Source organism: Scyliorhinus torazame, chromosome 1, assembly GCF_047496885.1.
Source record: "Scyliorhinus torazame isolate Kashiwa2021f chromosome 1, sScyTor2.1, whole genome shotgun sequence".
Lineage (NCBI taxonomy): Eukaryota > Metazoa > Chordata > Chondrichthyes > Carcharhiniformes > Scyliorhinidae > Scyliorhinus > Scyliorhinus torazame.
This window is the reverse complement of record NC_092707.1, coordinates 403257393-403270597: the sequence shown is the minus strand read 5'-3', so window position 1 is coordinate 403270597 and position 13205 is coordinate 403257393. Positions and strand designations below refer to the sequence as shown.

The 13205-nt window shown below is 46.6% G+C and overlaps 1 protein-coding gene across 5 annotated transcripts in view; it reads left to right on the top strand.

Annotated features, from left to right (window-relative positions):
• LOC140428040 (collagen alpha-1(XII) chain-like) overlaps nt 1–13205 on the top strand; it is a 462913-nt gene that overhangs the window by 431056 nt on the left and 18652 nt on the right. For all 5 annotated transcript variants that reach the window (XM_072514040.1, XM_072514030.1, XM_072514048.1 and 2 more), the window contains 2 exons: nt 953–1141; nt 12960–13037. In XM_072514040.1, coding sequence (XP_072370141.1) covers nt 953–1141; nt 12960–13037 — 267 coding nt within the window. The remainder of the gene's footprint in view (nt 1–952; nt 1142–12959; nt 13038–13205) is intronic.

Below are 13205 nucleotides of genomic sequence, written 5' to 3'. Positions count from 1 at the left end.
GTTGACGTAACTTCAGGCCACAAGTGATCCACTCTGTCGGGAAGTTGGCCCATCGGGGGCGGAGCATAGGGGAGGACCTTCAGGTGATGTCCTGAGGCCATCCCAACGCCGTGCGGCGTACTCACCAATGATGCTGTTTTGGAGGGGGCGGAGCATCTGAAAACAGGCACCGCCCCTATTTCAGCATCAAAAGGAATTTTCTGCCCTATCACCGAATGCGATTTCGGCGTTGGCAATCGGAGAATCCCGCCCTAAGTGCTGAGGCCAAGCAGAATATGTGGACTTTCGTGACTACGCTGTCGGGAACCCGGCCCATCGGAGGTGGAGAATCGCGGAGGCCCCGGAGAATACCGGATTGGGCCCACTAATGATAAGCAAACAGTGTCTACTGTACGTGCAGAGTGAAATGCATTGACGCCATTTTCGAGGTGACGGAGCATTGCAATTTGGCGTCAAATCGGCAGCTGCCGTGATTTTGGCATCAGAAGCCATTCTCTGACCAATCGCACATCTCAATTTCGGCGTCGCCTACCAGAGATTCCCACCCTCATTCTGTTGTTTTTCCTGCACAGTCAATGAATGGTGCATGTTTATTTTTTAAGCAGTAAATTGGAATAAATACATTATTTGATGCTGTCAGTGTTTGCCAAGAACATAGGCGGGATTCTCTGGTCTCCCAGCTGTTTGTCAATGGATTTCCCAGTGAAGCCACCCCACACTGCCGGGAAACCAGGTGGCCGGGGGCGGGGGGTGGATGACACAGGAAAAGAGAATCCCAACGGCAGAGAATTCCGGCCAAGACATCAGATTGATAATTGTACCCTCCATGTACCATGTCACGACATTTCGCTTGGAGATGGTCAGAATCATGAATTGTGGCAGAAAACAAAATCTGATTCAGAAATCAGCTGCTGGGTGAGATATTGTTAAATTTTGTCTTTTAATTTTGCAGATCATATGAGGAGAGTGAACTCATTGATAAACCAGATCCCCAATGGTTACTACTCCAATCGGGCTGTTGCTGGGCCACCCGGGTCACCTGGGTCACCAGGTACTAATGGAGAAGTAGGAGAAACCGGGCCTCCGGGTCCACCAGGATTCCCAGGAACACCTGCTGATCAAGGCAGACCAGGTGACAGAGGTACGAGACATTGAATCCAGACTTTCTAAGTGTACTCACCAGACTTAAGACACTTTATTGAATCACACAGACATTTATACCATAGAAGGAAGCCATTCAGTCTTGCATGTATGTCAGTTGAATAAAAGTTATTCAACCTGATTAACTTCCGACTCTTGGTATGTTACAGCATTTTACATACATGTGCAAGTACTTTTTAAATGTTATGAGGACTTTGCCTCTATACTCTTCCAAGGCAGTGTTCCTGACCCCAATCATCCTCTGTATAAGGAGGAATGGCAGGGGGGTGGGAACCAGAGCAGTAGGTCAGAAATAACTACGGGAGAGCTACAGATGAAGGCCAGTAAGATTAAGAGGAAGAGCAGGCAGGGAGTGGTTGTTCAGCGCAGCGGGGCTAGTGGGCTGAAGTGCATTGGTTTCAATGCGAGGAGTATTTCAGGTAAGACAGATGAACTGAGGGCTTGGATTAGTATGTGGAATTATGTTGTTGCTATTATTGAAACTTGGTTGAAAGAGGGATTAGCAACTAAACATTCCAGGATTTAGATCCTTCACACAGGATAGAGGGAGATGCAAAAGAGGTGGCAGTTGCATTTTGTTAAGGAGAATATCACAGGTGTGCTGAGGGAGGACACCTTGGAGAGTTCAGGCAGAAGGCGATATGGGTAGAGCTCAGGAATAGGAAGGGTGCTGTCACAATGTTGGGGTTGACTACAGACCTCCTAACAGCCAGTGGGAGATAGAGGAGCAGATATGCAGACAGATCTTGGAAAGATGCATAAACAATAGGGTTGTTGTAGTGGGTGATTTTAACTTTCCCTAAATTGACTGGGACACACTTGCTGATAGAGGCATGAATGGAGAAGAATTTGGAAGGAGCATCCAGGAGGGTTTCTTGAAACAATATGTAAATAGCCCAACTCGGGAAGGGGCCTTATTAGACCTGGTGCTGGGGAATGAGCCCAGCCAAGTGATCAAAGTTTCAATAGGAGATCATTTTGGGAATAACGATTATATTCTGTAAGTTTTAAGCTGCTTATGGATAAGGACAAGAGTGGTCCTCAGGTGAAGGTGTTAGGCGGGGGGAAAGCTAATTACAACAGCATTAGGCAGGATCTGGAGAGTGTTGACTGGGCGAGGCTGTTTGAGGGAAACTCAACATCTGGCATGTGGAAGGTTTTCAAATGTCAGTTGATTAGAATTCAGGACTGGCATGTACCTGTGAGGACAAAAGATAAGGGTGGCAAGTAGAGGGAACCCTGACTAATGAGGGATATTATGAATCTTGTCAAAAAGAAAAAGGAAGCATTCACAAGGTCTAAAAGGCTTAGGAGAGATGAAGCCCATGAAGAATACAAAAAAAGTGGGAAGGAACTTAAGGTAGGAGTTAGAAAGGCTAAAAGAGGTCATGAAATGTCATTGGCAAACAGGATTAAGGAAAATCCTAAGGCATTTTATACATATGTAAAGAGCACGAGGGTAGCCAGAGAAAGGATTGGTCCATTCAAGGATATTGGAGGGAATCTATGTATGGAACCAGAGGAAATGGGTAAGATACTAAATGAATACTTTGCCTCACTATTCACCAAAGAGGACTTTGTGGATGAGGAGCATAGGGTAGAGTATGTAGATATTCTGAGTCATGTTGATATTAATAAAGGGGAGGCGTTGGGCATCTTAAAAAACATTAAAGTAGGGACTGATGGGATCTACACCAGAATAGAGGGACAACTGAGGGAGGCAAGGGAGGAAATTGGTGGGGCCTTGACAGTAATATTTGTATCCTCATTGGCTGCAGGTGAAGTTCCAGAGGACTGAAGAGTAGCCAATGTTGTTCCATTGTTTAAGAAGGGCAGCAGGGATAATCCAGGAAATTATAGGATAGGGAAATTATTGGAAAAGATTTTTAGAGACAGGATTTACTCACATTTGGAAACAAATAGACTTATTGGTGATGGACAGCATGGTTTTGTGAAGGGGAGGTCGTGCCTCACTAATTTGATCGCGTTTTTCGAGAAAGTGACAAAGATGATAGATGAGGGAAAGGCAGTAGATGTTGTATACATGGACTTCAATAAAGCCTTTGACAAGGTACCTCATGGTCACAAAAGGTGAAGTCACATGGGATTAGAGGAGAGCTGGCAAGTTGGATACAGAACTGGCTTGGGCACAGAAGACAGAGGGTAGCAGTAGAAGGGTGCTTTTCTGAATGGAAGGCTGTGACTAGCGGCATTCCAAAGGGATCAGTTCTGAGACTTTTGTTGTTTGTAGTGTATATAAATGATTTGGAAGAAAATGTGGCTGGTCTGATTAGTAAGTTCGCAGACGACACAAAAATTGCTGGTGTTGCGGATAGTAAAGAGAATTGTCAGAGGATACAGCAAGATATAAACTGGTTGGAGTCTTGAGTGGACAAATGGCAGATGGAGTTTAATCCAGTAAAGTATGAGGTAATGCACTTTGGAAGGTCCAATGATGTAGGAATACACAGTAAATGATAGTACTCTTGCGAATATTGACAGGCAGAGAGATTTGGGTGTGCATGTCCACTGATCATTACAAGTGGCAATGCATGTGGATATGGTGATCAAGAAGGCATACGACATACTGGCCTTCATCGGTCAGGGCATTGAATATAAAAATTGGCAAGTCATGTTGCAGCTGCACAGTACCTTATTTAGGCCTCATTTGGAATATTGTGTACAATTGTGTACAATTGTGGTCGCCATACTACCATACTAAGGATGTGGATTCTTTGGAGAGGGTACAGAAGTGGTTTACTAGAATTTTGCCTGGTATGGCTATGAGGAGAGGTTAAATGAACTCAGTCTGTTCTCACTGGAACGACGGGGATTGAGAGGTGACCTGATAGAGGTCTACATGATTATGAGTGACATGGGCAGAGTGGATAGTCGGATGCTCTTTCCTAGGGTAAGAGAGTCAAGTACTAGGGGACATAGGTTCAAAGTGCGGGGGGAAAAGTTTAGAACAGATGTGCTTGGCAAGTTTTTTACACTGAGGGTGGTAAATATATGGAGCGTGCTGCCTGGGAGGTGGTGGGAGCAAGTACGATAGCGGCATTTAAGGGACATCGAGACAAATATATAAATATGGTGATAATGGAAGGATACGGACTCCGTAAATGCATAAGGTTTTAGTTTACGCAGATACCATTGTCAAGCAGGCTTGGATGGCCGAAGGGCCTGTTCCTGTGCTGTATTGTTCTTTGAAACCAGACAGCTTGTTCAGTCTGCTCTACCATTCAATATGATCATGGCTGATTTTGGGCTTCAACTCCCCCCATATCCCCCGATTCCCTGAAGGACCAAAATATGTCCATCTCTGTGTAATAAATGTCTCTTCAATTTCCCTCTAAGGCTGGGTAGCGTATAAAAGTTGGTGCATTTAGGGGGGTGGCCGATTAGGGGAAAACAACAGCAGCAGCCAGAGCAGGGGCACCATGGCTGGCTTTGTTGTTCAGTAGCGAGGGTCAAAGCGCAGACGAGCAGTAGTTATAGGGGACTCTAAAGACAGGGGCATAGATAAGCGCTTCTGTGACATTGAAAGAGATTCCAGGATGGTATGTTGCCTCCCTGGTGCCAGGGTCAAGGATGAACGGGCATGGGGCTTTCTGAAGGGGAAGGGAGAACAGCCAGAAGTGGTGGCACACATTCGTACTACTGAAGAATGACAAAGTCCTAAAGGGGGGCATTCAGGGAGTTTGGAAGTTAAAAAACAGGACCTAAAGGGTTATAATCTTGGGAATACTGCCTCTGCCACATGCCAGTAATGCTATTAATAGGAAGATAGTACAGTTAACAGGTGGCTAAAGAGCTGGTGTAGGAGGGAGGGTTTCAGATATTTAGGTCATAGGGATCTACTCTGGGGCAGGGATGGTTTAAATTAGTGTGGCAGGGTGTAGGAATCAGAGCAGTAGGTCAGCAAGTGAAGTAACTGGGGGAGAACTAGAGACTGAGGCCAGTGAGACTTAGAGGAAGAGCAGGCAGGGAGACGTTCCTGAACAGAGCGACATAGTGGTCTGAAGTGCATTTGTTTCAACATGAGGCAGCTGAACTCAGAGCTTGGATTAGTACTTGGAATAATGATTTTGTTGAAAATACAGAGGGCGGGATTCTCCGCGAACCGGCGGGGCGGGCCACTCCGGCACCGAGGAGTTGCGAGAACCACTCTGGCGTCGGGCCGCCCCGAAGGTGCAAAATCCTCTGCACCTTCAGGGGCTAGGCCGGCGCCGGAGTGTTTGGTGCTGCACCAGCCAGCGCGGAAGGGCTTGGCGCCACGCCAACCGGCGCCGAAGGGCCTCCGCCGGCCGGCGCGAGTTGGTGCATGCGCGTGAGCGCCAGCGTGTGCTGGCGTCATCCCAGCGCATGTGCAGGGGGGTTCTATGCCACACCGGCCATGGCGGAGGTTGATAGCGGAGTGCCCCCACGGCACAGGCCACCCATGGAGCCAGGTCCTGCCGGTAAAGACCTGTTGAGATTTACGCCGGCGGGACCCGCCAAAAACGGGCAGCCACTCAGCCCATTGCAGGCCGGAGAATCGCCGAGAGGGCCACTACCAGCAGCTGCCAACCGGCGCGCCGCGATTCACGCCCCCGCCAAAACCCCGGCACCGGAGAATTCGGCAGCCGGCGCGGCAGGATTCACGCCGCCCCTCGCCGATTCTCCGACCTGGCGGGTGATCGGAGAATCCCGCCCAGGGACTTGGTTGAGGGAGGGACAGAATTGGCAGCTAAACATTCCAGGATTTAGATGCTTCAGGGGGGTTAGAGGGGGATGTAACAGGGGTGGAGAAATTGTATTACTGGTTAAGGAGAATATCGCAGCTGTACTGAGGGAGGACACCTCGGAGGGCTCATTTAGCGAGGAAATATGGGGCGAGCTCAGGAATAGGAAGGGTGCAATCACAACGTTAGGGCTTTATCATAGTTATCAGCTAACAGCTATCAGGAGATAGAGGAGCAGATAAGTAGACAGATTTTGGAAAGATGGAAAAACAACAGGGCTGTTGTGGTGGGTGATTTTAACTTCCACTATATTGATGGGACTCACTTAGTGCGAGATGCTTGGATGGAGCAGAATTTGTAAGGAGCATCCAGGAGGGTTTCTTGAATCAATATGTTGATAGACCAACTATGGAAGGGGCCGTACTAGACCTGATATTGGGGAATTTGCCCGGCCAGGGGATCAAAGTACCTGACCCATTTCCCAAGGGAAATGGGTCAGGTACTAAATAAGGCACCTGGTCAGGTACACGGAGGGAGAATTCAGAATGTCCAATTCCTCTAACAAGCACGTCTTTCGGAACTGATGGGAGGAAACTGGAGCACCCGGAGGAAACCCATGCAGACACGGGAAGAACATGCAGACTCCGCACAGACAGTGACCCAAGCGGGAATCGGACCTGGGACCCTGGCACTCAAAAAGGAGGAGGTGTTGGGCATCTTAATAAACATTAAAGTAGATAGGTCCCCAGGGCCTGATGGGACCTACCCTAGAACACTGAGGGAGGTAAGAGAGGAAATTGTTGAGGCCTGACAGAAATCTTTGTATCATGTGCTGCAGGTGAGGTCCCAGAAGACTGGAGAATAGCCAATGTTGTTCCTTTATTTAAGAAGAGATGAAGGGATAATCCAGGAAATTATAGGCCGATGAGCCTTACTTCAGTGGTCAGAAAATTATAGGAAAAGTACAGGATTTACTCACATTTGGAAAGAAATGGACTTGTTAACGATAAGCAGCATGGTTTTGTGAAGGGGAGGTCATGTCTCACTAACTTGATCGAGTTTTTTGAGGAAATGTCGAAGATGATTGATGCAGGAAGGGCAGTGGATGTTGTCTACATGGACTTCACTAAAGCCTGTGACAGGATCCCTCATGGAAGACTGTACAAAATGTGAAGTCACACAGGATCAGAGGTGAGCTGGCAATGTGGATACAGAACTGACTCGGACATAGAAGACAGAAGGTAGCGATGGGAGGATGCTTTTCTGAATGGAAGGCTGTGACTAGTGGTCCGCTGGGATCTTTGATGTTCGTAGTATATAAATGATCTTGAGGAAAATGTGGTTGATCTGATTGGTAAGTTTTCAGACGACACAAAGGTTGGTGGAGTTGTGGATAGTGAAGTGGATTGTCAGGATAATGCAGGATCTAGATCGGTTGGAGAATTGGGCAGAGAAATAGCAGATAGAATTTAATCTGGACACATGGGATGTAATGCATTTTGGAAATAAATGGCAGAACTCTTAGGAATGTTGACAGAGAGATCTGGGAGTACAGGTCCACAGACCTCTGAAAGTGGCAATGCAGGTGGATAAGGCAGTCAAGAAGGCATACAGCATGTTTGGCTTCATTGGTTGGGGCACTGAGTATAAAAATTGGCAAGCCTTCCTGCAGCTAATGAGAACCTTCGGCCACATTTAGAATATTACGTGCAATTCTAGTCACCACACGGGCAGAAGGATGTGGATGCTTTGAGGAATGTAGAGAAGAGGTTTACCAGGATGTTATCTGATCTGGAGGGTTTTAACTATGAGGTTGGATAAACTCGGATTGTTTTCACTGGAAGGATGGAGGTTGAGGGGTGACCTGACAGAGGTTTACAAAATTATGAGTGGATAGTCAGATGCTTTTTCACAGGGTGGAAAAATCAATTACTAGGGGGCATAGGTTTAAGGTGCAAGGGTGAAAGTTTTGAGGAGTTGTGCGAGGCAGGCTTTTTACACAGAGAGTGTTGAGTGCCTGGAATGTGCTGCCGAGGGAGGTTGTGGAAGCAGATGCGATATTGACATTTCAGAGGTATCTTAATGAATACATGAATAGGATGGGAATAGAGGGATTGGGACACTGTAAGCGCAGAGGTTTTACTTTAGACAGGCAGCATGATTGACGCAGACATGGAGAGCTGAAGGGCTTGTTTCTGTGCGGTAATGTTCTTTGAGTCAAATTAGTCACAGTGCAATGGAGGAGGAATTTCTGAAGTGTATTCGGGATGGTTTTCAGGACCAATACATTGATTTGATTTGATTTGATTTTTGATTTGATTTATTATTTTCACAAGTGTTAGTATACAGTGAAAAGTGTTGTTTCTTGCATACAATTCAGACACGCATCCCGTACATAGGGAAGTAAGGAGTGACCACAGAATGTAATGTTACAGTCATAACTAGGATGTAGAGAAAAGATCAACTTAATACGAGATATGTCCATTCAAAAGTCTGATGGCAGCAGGGAAGAAGCTGTTCTTGAATCGGTTGGTACGTGACCTCAAACTTTTGTATCTTTTTCCTGACGGAAGGAGGTGGAAGGGAGTATGTCCGGGGTGCATGGGGTCCTTAATTATGCTGGTTGCCTTTCTGAGGCAGCGGGAATTATAGACAGAGCCAATGGATAGGAGGCTGGTTTGCGTGATGGACTGGGCCACATTCATGACCTTTTGTAGTTTCCTGCAGTCTTGGGCAGAGCAGGAACCATACCAAACTGTGATACAACCAGAAAGAATGCTTTCAATGGTGCAGCTGTAAAAGTTGGTGAGAGTCGTAGCTGATATGACAAATTTCCTTAGTCTTCTGAGAAAGTAGAGTCGTTGGTGGGCTTTCTTAACTATAGTGTCGGCATGGGGAGACCATGACAAGTTGTTGGTAATCTGGACACCTAAAAACTTGAAGCAACAAGTCCCATTGTTGAGGAACGAACTTGGACAGGGTATTGTTCAATGAGAAAAGATTAGTTGACAATCGAGTTGTGAGAGAACAAAGAACAATACAGCACATGAACAGGCCCTTCGGCCCTCCAAGCCTGTACCGGTCATGATATCAACCTTGGTCAAAACCCTCAGCACTTCCTTGTGCCGTATCCCTCTAAACCTATCCTATCGATGTATTTGTTAAGATCCCCTTTGAACACCATTAAGATATCTGCTTCCACAACCTGTCCTGGCAACGCGTTCAGACACTCATCACCCTCTGTGTAAAAAACCTGCCTCGCACATCTCCTCTAAACTTTGCCCCATGGACCTTAAGCCTATGCCCCCTAGTGACTCACCCCTGCACCCTGGGAAAGAGTGCCTGCCCATCCACTCTATCCATGCCCCTCATAATCCTGTAGAGCTCTATCAGGTCACCCCTCAACCTCTGTCGTTCTAATGAAAACAGTCTGGGCCTATTCAGCCTCTCCGCATAGCTAACACCCTCCAGACCAGGCAACAGCCTTGTAATCCTCCTCTGCACCCTCTCCAAAGCCTCCACATTCTTCTGGTGGTGTGACGACCAGACTTTGCGCAATATTCCAAGTCCGGCCTTACCAACTAAACAATGGTACCATGACTTGCCAGTTTTTATACTCGATGCCCCGCCCAATGAAAGCAAGCGTTCCGTATGCTTTATTGACTACCTTGTCTATATGTGTTGCCTCTATCAAAGATCTGTGGATCTGCACGTACAGATCTCTCTGGCTTTCTATATTCCTAAGAGTTTTGCCATTTACGGTATAGTTCCCCTCTATGTGACTAGTGGTGTTCCACAGGGATCTGTGCTGGGGCCTCCATTGTTTGTAGTATACATAAACGATTTGGAGGAAAATGTGGCTGGTCTGATTAGTAAGTTTGCGGATGACACCGAGGTTGGTGGAGTGGCAGATTCCCCTCTATGTTAGACCTACCAAAATGCATTACCTCACATTTCCTGTAACAGCCTCCCCGAACAGGCGACGGAATGTGGCGACTAGGGGCTTTTCACAGTAACTTAATTTGAAGTCTACTTGTGAGAATAAGCGATTTTCATTTCATTTCATTCATTTTCATTCATTCATTTCATTTCATTTGTCTGGATTAAATTCCATTTGCCATTTCTCTGCCCAAGTCTCCAACCTATCTTTGTCCTGCTGTATCCTCTGACAATCCTCAATGCTCTCTGCCACTCCAACAACCTTGGTGTCATTCGCAAACTTACCAATCAGACCATACTACAAACAACAGAGGCCCAGCACAGATCCCTGTGGAACACCACGAGTCACAACCTTCCATGGTGACACCATCAGACTCACCATGGTCTACTCTCCAGAATTTGTGGCATTCTCGGACACACTCATCTCCATCAAGGACGGTCACCTCAGCACTTTGCTTTACCGCAAACCCACGGATAACCTCACATTGCTCCACTTCTCCAGCTTCCACCCCAAACACATTAAAGAAGCCATCACATATGGACAAGCCCTCCGTATACACAATATCTGTTCAGATGAGGAGGAGCGTAACAGACATCTACAAGATGCTGAAAGATGCCCTCGTACAAACGGGATATGGCGCTCGACTCATCGATCGGCAGTTCTAACACGCCACAGCAAAAAACCGCACCGACCTCCTCAGAAGACAAACACGGGACACAACTGACAGAGTGCCCTTCGTCATCCAGTACTTCCCCGGAGCAGAGAAACACATCTTCTTTGCAGCCTTCAACACATCATCGATGAAGACGAACATCTTGCCAAGGTCACCCCACTACTTGCCTTCAAACAACCGCGCAACCTCAAACAAAACATTGTTTGCAGCAAACTACTCAGCCTTCAGAACAGCGACCACAACACCACACAACCCTGCCATGGCAATCTCTGCAAGAGTGTCAGATCATCGGCATGGGCACCACGATTACACATGAAAACACCACCCACCAGGTACGTGTTATATACTCGTGCGACTCGGCCAATGTTGTCTACCTCATACGCTGCAGGAAAGGATGTCCCGAAGCGTGGTACATTGGCGAGACCATGCAGACTCTGTGACAACGGATGAACGGACATTGCGCGACAATCGCCAGGCAGGAATGTTCCCTTCCAGTAGGGGAACACTTCAGCAGTCAAGGGCATTCAGCCTCTGATCTTCGGGTAAGCGTTCTCCAAGGCGGCCTTCAGGACGCGCATCAACGCAGAATCGCCGAGCAGGAACTTATAGCCAAGTTTCGCACACATGAGTACGGCCTCAACTGGGACCTTGGATTCATGTCGCATTACATTCACCCCCCCCCCCCCCCCCCCCCCACCATCTGGCCTGGGCTTGCGAAATCCTACCAACTGTCCTGGCTTGAGACAATTCACACCTCTTTAACCTGTGATTATCCCTCTCTCCAGTTGCTACGCCTGGACCCGTAGACTTAATTACCTGCAAAGTCTTGCATTCAAAGTATCGTATTGCATCTTTGACTTTGTCTATATATATGTTTCTGGAACCCACCTCTTCATTCACCTGAGGATGGAGCAGCGCTCCGAAACCTAGTGATTCGAAACAAACCTGTTAGACTTTAACCTGGTGTTGTAAGACTTCTTACTGTGCTCACCCCAATCCAATGCCGGCATCTCTACATCATGACTAAAGTAGGTGGTATTGACAGTGAGGAAGGTTACCAAAAATTACAGCAGGATCCTGATCAGCTGGGGAAGTGGGCCGAGAAATAGCAAATGGAGTTTCATACAGATAAGTGTGAGGTGTTGCATTTTGGAAAGTCAAATCAAGGTAGGACTTTCACGGTGAATGGTAGGAACTTAGGGAATATCATGGAATAGAGGGACCTTGGAGTTCAGGACGGTTTTCTAAAGGTGGAGTCACAGGCAGATAGGGCAGTGAAGAATGTTTTTGCATGCTGGTCTTCATCAGTTAGGGAACTGAGTATAGAAGTTGGGAAGTTATGTTGCAGTTGTACAGGACTTGGTGAGGCCGCATCGTGTTCAGTTTTGGTTGCCTTGCTATAGGAAAGATGTTATTAAACTGGAAAAAGTGCAGAAGAGATTTACAAGGATGTTGTCAGGACTCAAGGGACTGTGTTATAGGGAGAGATTGGACAGGTTAGGATGTTATTCTTTGGCGCGCAGGAGATTGAGGGGTGATCTTATAGAGGTGTTCGAGATCATGAGAGGCATGGATAGGGTGACTACCTATCAGTCTTTTTCCCAAGGTTGAGGAATCGAGAACTAGAGGGCATAGGTTTAAATTAAGAGGGGAAAGAATTAATGGATAAGAGCAACTTTTTTACACAGAAGGTGGTATGTATGCGAAATGAGCTGCAGAGGAAGTGGTTGAGGCAGGGACATTGACAACATTTAAAAGACATTTGGACAGTTACATGGAGAGGAAAGGTTTAGAAGGATATGGGCTAAATTCAGGCAAATGGGGTTTTAGATGGGCATTTTGATTGGCATAGACCAGTTTTGGTCTCCGTGCCATAGATTCTATGACTGAGGTGAGGAGACATTTCTTCACCCAGAGTGGTGAATTTGTGGAATTCAGTCACAGAAAGTAGTTGAGGCCAAAAAGTGTAATTTCAAGAAGGAATCAGATACAACTCTTGGGGCTACAGGAAACGAGGGATATGGGGGAGAAGGCGGGATCAGGGTATTGAACTAGACGATCAGTCATGATCATAATGAATGGTTGAGCAGCCTAGAAGGGCCGAATGGCCTCCTCCTCTATTTTCTATATACCATTATTCATGGGTCTACTGGTTTCAAGGAAACTATTTGGCCTGAATTATTACAATCACAAGAAGAACTGCAAGTTCGGGTTTAATTTGAATGAAAATATAATTAACATCAGAATAGGAATTTTGTGTTCTAAGTCTAGTGATTGGTTCTTTGCGGATCCTGATGGTTGACGAGTCATTTCCAGCTATTAGTCCAGCATGACGAAACAATGCTGGAAGTAGAGATCATTGCCCTGCTGTTGACCTTTTACTCCATTGTTAACAAACTGTTTGACTATTTCAGTGTTACAGCACATTCTCAATGGCACACCTTTTCTTCTTCACTAATAGGAGCACCTGGAGAAAAAGGTGAAAAAGGCAGTCAAGGTAATGGGAAACCAGGACAACGAGGTTTACCTGGACCCCCAGGTATGTAGCTTCATGTATGGCCAAACATTTGTATGGGTCGTAGTGTTCAAGGTACATGACACACAAGATTCTGTTCCTCCAAATTTATCGGAGTGTCAAGTGAGTTAAGGATACAAACTAGAATGCCCCCCTCTACTCAGTTCCGATTCTTGGTTGGCGGGGGGGGGG